Consider the following 5,000-nt stretch of genomic DNA (forward strand, 5'->3'; position numbering starts at 1 on the left):
CTCTGTAATTGCTTAAATTGTCCTGTTAAGTGCGAAGATAACTTCTACCTTTCGAGAGATCTTTTGTTTTCGTCATATGGAAGCCGACAAGGGTCACACGTTGTCGCTACCAAGTTGTCGCGTTAAACCTAAAGGGGGGGGGGGGGTGGGGGGACTGTCTTGTCGGACTCTCACTGAGAGCAGTGCTAGTCTTTGAGGGAGTACTATCGCAGTTTTGTATCCCTTTGATATTTTACGTTCTCCTTCCTATCTTCTAAGTTCTAAGCGATCTTCGGCTGGTATTTTTTTACAGGTCACAGGTCATTGTTTTACCAATAAAGAAAGTTTTCTAAACATTCATAAAAGCTAACAATTAGGCCTAAACAAACGTTTTTAGGCCTAAGGTTAGCTTTTATGAATGTTTGGGATACTTTCTGTATTTGTAAAACAATGAGCTATGACCTGTAAAGAATATCAGTCGAAGTTCGCGACAACTTGGGAGCGACAACGTGTGACCCTTACCAGCTTCCGTAGTATCATAGTTAAATTAATGCACAGAATGGTTATGAAACTCGAAAACTTCCTTTGTTTCATGTTTTTGTCCGTATTTTTGGTCCTGACCCTGCACAAAACACACCTTTTTTCGAGAAGATAACCAATCAAATCCTTCGACTAAATTGTGCACAACTAATTTGCAAAGCCGTGCGAAGCGAAAACAAAAGATTATGCAGGGTCACGGTCAATTCAACATCTATTGCGACAACATCGTTCTCGCTTTTGAAAGGTTTTAAGGTTTTATAACCAGTCCCTCGATTAACTGTGGGAGCATTCGTCCATCAACAAGGCGGTGATCCAAATACGACCTATGCCATCTCAACGTAAATTTTTTCTGTTTTAAGTTTTTTCTTTTAATAAAGGAAAAAATGACCAAATTACGTATCGAACCCAAAAGAAATAAAGAATTAAAAATAATGAAGAGAAATTATGACTAAATTACGTATCGAAAGCTCAGGAAAGCGAACTGGCATTTTCACACAAGAGCGTGGTTTCAATTACGCATGAGCAGAATATTATTTGCAGAAAAACACTTATTTGTAGACAGTTATTTGCAGGTCACGTAGTGGGCTCTCGGCCAATGAAAAGGAAGGAAAAACTACATCGAATGATAAAGAGTATTATTTTACAATGCATTTTCTCAACAACCAATTAGAACAAGAAAAAAGCCTTACATACTTTGTTAGCTTGTTATCTCCTGAGTGATAAAGTGCGGTTTGTCTGGATGTCTGTTTTAACGCTCGCTCTCGCTTTCTGCAACAAACTGAAAGGGACAGTTAAAGCCATTTTCAAATACTTCGTTTTATTAGCTTTCTAATGATATATAGTTTCCTTGGGTTTCTCAGTTTAAAAACAACGCAAACAAGAGCGATTTTTCGAAGGACGCCCCAGAAGGTTGACAGTGACCTTAAATCACTGGCAAATTTTCCATTGAAAGAACAAAGAAACAAAAGCTCTAGGTAGATTTATTTCTTCAAGCGATATTTTCTAAGGAGAGATCCGTTGCTAACCTGTTAATTTTTCATCGCCAATCCTTCTCTTTTGATACAATGACCACATGGATGCCACAAGGAAACCACAAAGTATCTTATAATCAAATAACGTTTTAATAAACTATTAATAAAAAGGTGATCGTGCAGAGAACAATAAATTCCATTTTGAAAATCGAACTCTTTTTTTTTCCTTTTTCTCCTCCATAAATGAACATAAATTTAATGTAAATTCCGACAGAAAGTTTTTCTTTTGCTGCAAGGTAAGCTCACGTCTTAGACTTGGTTGGCCATGAACTCATTTGGCTCTCAGAGTGAAGTTGTGTGTGCCAAGAAAATTTCAAAAAGTGGGGCGATAATAAATACTCCTTCCCCTTAAATGAGGAAATAGGTTTCTTTATCATAAGACCTGAGCTTCATTTTTTCCAAGAATTCGTCGATAATTTTGTTTTCACCGTTGAAAAGAAGCCATGCACTTTTGTGTGAACGCCACCTGCTTGCAATTGGTAAAAGTTCAGTAAAAAATGTGTACATAACTAAAATTAATTCTTAATTTATTCTTGGTTTCTTTGACAGGAGAGATGAGCCAAAGGAAACAGAAATCTTAATTATGTTTGTTCAAAGCAGGTTGCTCAAAGATCAATTAACAAAAGAGCCAGCCAAAAGGTAATAATTTAATAGATGAATAAATTATTGTATTTTTCTGGTACGTAGTGACTATCATTATGCGAGACTCGTCCAATCATAGTTCTGAACTCAAACAACATTTCAACATTTTGATATATCATGGTTGCAAAAACGACACCTGCCTTCTGTTTCACTTGTCATTGATTGGAGTTGAACCCAATTTTACTTGGGGGAGTCAATTGTGGGAATATCACTTGGAGATTTGAAGATCGACAACAGAGGATATGCATGATCATCCCGTGATTTTGACCATTGCAGTAGTTTGTGCGGTTCACAGGTTTGAAACGGAGTCATTTACTGCGGAAAGAGTATACAGTTTGAGGAACAGACTGGGACTTAACTGACGCACATAGGAGATCGAGAGGACATGTGTCACCGCACAGCAGAGCAACTAATGTAAGATATTGAAAACAGTGATTCCCTCAACGTCAGCTACTGAGCGAAAAGGTTTACAAAATTATCTAAGACTGATGAACCTTCTCTTACGTTTTAGATTTAATTTTTCTCAAAAATGCCAGTATACATTTAGATGCAATTTACGAACAATTTCAACAACTTCTCTTCCCGACTTTTCATTTTCCCAGTCGATTGAAAGAAAGGAATATCTTGTCGTGGGTGCAAGCCTATTGAACTGATGGTTTACAAGGTACGAAAATGACATTCAATCACTCTCAAGAAGTCTATCAAGATAATCATTTCACCAACTCTATTGTTACAGCCATTAGTTTGACAACCATATCTGCCATTGCTATCGGAGGAAATTTCCTGGTGTTGGTCTCTATTGGTATAAACCGAAACCTTCGCTCATCATCAGACCTCTTATTGGCAAATTTGGCCGTGGCAGACTTGGGCCAAGCACTCTTGGCGATTCCTTTTCGGATCATAGAATTTCTTCGCGCAGATGAACACGTGACATTTTTAATTCCTTGCCACATCGTGGCCTTGATTGCAATTCTCTTTGGAGGTGCTTCAAACATCAATATTTTGCTCGTGAGTATTGATAAGTTTGCAGCTATTATGAGTCCATTTAAATACAGCACAAGGGCCACCGGGAAAATATTCATTGCAAGCGTTGTTATGAACTGGGCTTGGTTGCTCGTCTTCACCGTTCTGCCCCTCGTGGGATGGGGGAGAGCTGAAAATAACATTTCTTCGCCGACCTGTCGTTTCACTATGATATTTAGTGGAGACTACCTTATAACCTGTTTCATCCTTGTTCATGGAATACCATTAACAACAACCATAATTCTCTACCTTTTTATTCTCAAAGCGGCTCTTCGACACTCCCGCGCCATAGCGGCTCAGGAATTTTGTCTCAGAACGAACGATGCCCGCGTCAATCATCGTTCCCTCGCTGATGAAGATACTCTTACGAACAGCGAACAACATGCGTACTACGAGAACAGAAATCTCCCTAAGCGCATGCGCTCACGCAGGCCCACTAGAGGTGCCCGAATGATAGCTGTATTAGTAGGCGTATTCATCCTTCTCAATCTTCCAATCGTCATGATTGACCTGGTTGAAATTTGGAACGGCCCTACTGTTCCTTCGGCGGTCGTCAGTGTCGCCGTATGTTTGATTTGCGCCAATTCGGCGATAAACTTCCTCATTTATGGTGGCTGGAATAGAGAATACAAGAGAACGTTTCGTATAATTTTTGCCTGCCTGTGGAATTTCGTTAAGAGGCCATTCTCAGCATCAAGGACTTAAATAACAATGACCATGTTAACTTGACGGCTATAGACATACAAGGAGTCAAAAATCTGAAAATTACCAACAGGAGAACAAGGGTTGCTAAGGCGACCGTTTTGCCGAAAGCAATTTTAAGGCAATGAGAAAGTCACGTTTTAAGTGAAACCTGACCACATTCACCGTCCGCAACAACTGTCAATCAACTGGCAGGTGTATAGCCTTCAGAAGCTTTCCGTTCAAACCAGAGGTTTTGGGGAACTTTAGATATCCGGCGACTCTTCGAGGAAAGGGCATTTAAGAATTTCATGTTGCCTGGCCATTAATAGTTTGTTCTTATTTTTCAGTTCGTGAAACTTCTACAAACTAGCCTAACTATACACAAATTGCCATGGATTAAACATTTCCGTTATGCGCTAGGGATCGTGGAGAACGGATAGAAGATGTACAAAAATTCAAAAAGCATGCGAAAAGCAACTGATGTATGGCCCTTTTTACGTACAGCTAGAAAAAAAAGGCACTGGGTTAGATGGAATTCCCTGTAAGCTCTTAAAACTCTGTAGCAGTATTGTCGGGCCGTCCTTGGCATACATTTTTAAGAGCTGTATAGAGTATGTGCACGGCGGCCATATTGGAGGACCAAAACAATTAAAGATATTTGCATAAAAATAACATTTATTGCCCAAAGGAATATCATTCTTTTGTTTCGGGCTTCCTATATGGCCGCCGTGCTGGAATCTTCCCAAGCGAATGGAAAATTGCCAAAGTCACTCCGATGTTTAAGAGAGGATCCAAGCGTGAACTAGGGAACCATCGACAAAAATCAGTATCGCCACTGGTCTCAAAAATGTTTCGAGAAAATTGTTTATCATCAACTTTATGAGTACCTTCAGGAAAATAGCCTCTTGAATACGTACCAATCTGGCTTTCGATCGATGCATAGCGCTCTAACAGCGCTACTTGAGACAACGAATAACTGCTCGTCAATTAACATTGACAACCGGTCTCTTAAATGGCGTGGTATTCATGATCTCAAAAAGGCCTACGATACAGTGCGATCATGAAATAACCTTGCGGAAACTTGCGAACTACGGGGTAGAT

The 5,000-nt window shown here is 39.5% G+C and overlaps 2 protein-coding genes across 2 annotated transcripts in view; one reads left to right on the plus strand and one right to left on the minus strand.

Moving 5' to 3' along the window:
• LOC138012600 (solute carrier family 12 member 2-like) overlaps positions 1 to 5,000 on the minus strand; it is a 56,132-nt gene that overhangs the window by 7,658 nt on the left and 43,474 nt on the right. The gene's annotated exons all lie outside the window — the stretch shown is intronic.
• The window catches only part of LOC138012601 (5-hydroxytryptamine receptor 7-like), a 3,942-nt gene continuing 1,307 nt past the window's right edge, over positions 2,366 to 5,000 (plus strand). Inside the window, exons 1-2 of the mRNA XM_068859414.1 lie at positions 2,366 to 2,606; positions 2,795 to 5,000. The exon at positions 2,795 to 5,000 is cut by the window's right edge and continues 1,307 nt beyond it. Coding sequence (XP_068715515.1) covers positions 2,865 to 3,920 — 1,056 coding nt within the window. The 5' untranslated portion in view covers positions 2,366 to 2,606; positions 2,795 to 2,864 and the 3' untranslated portion in view covers positions 3,921 to 5,000. The remainder of the gene's footprint in view (positions 2,607 to 2,794) is intronic.

The sequence above is a fragment of the Montipora foliosa genome, chromosome 8, assembly GCF_036669935.1.
Source record: "Montipora foliosa isolate CH-2021 chromosome 8, ASM3666993v2, whole genome shotgun sequence".
Lineage (NCBI taxonomy): Eukaryota > Metazoa > Cnidaria > Anthozoa > Scleractinia > Acroporidae > Montipora > Montipora foliosa.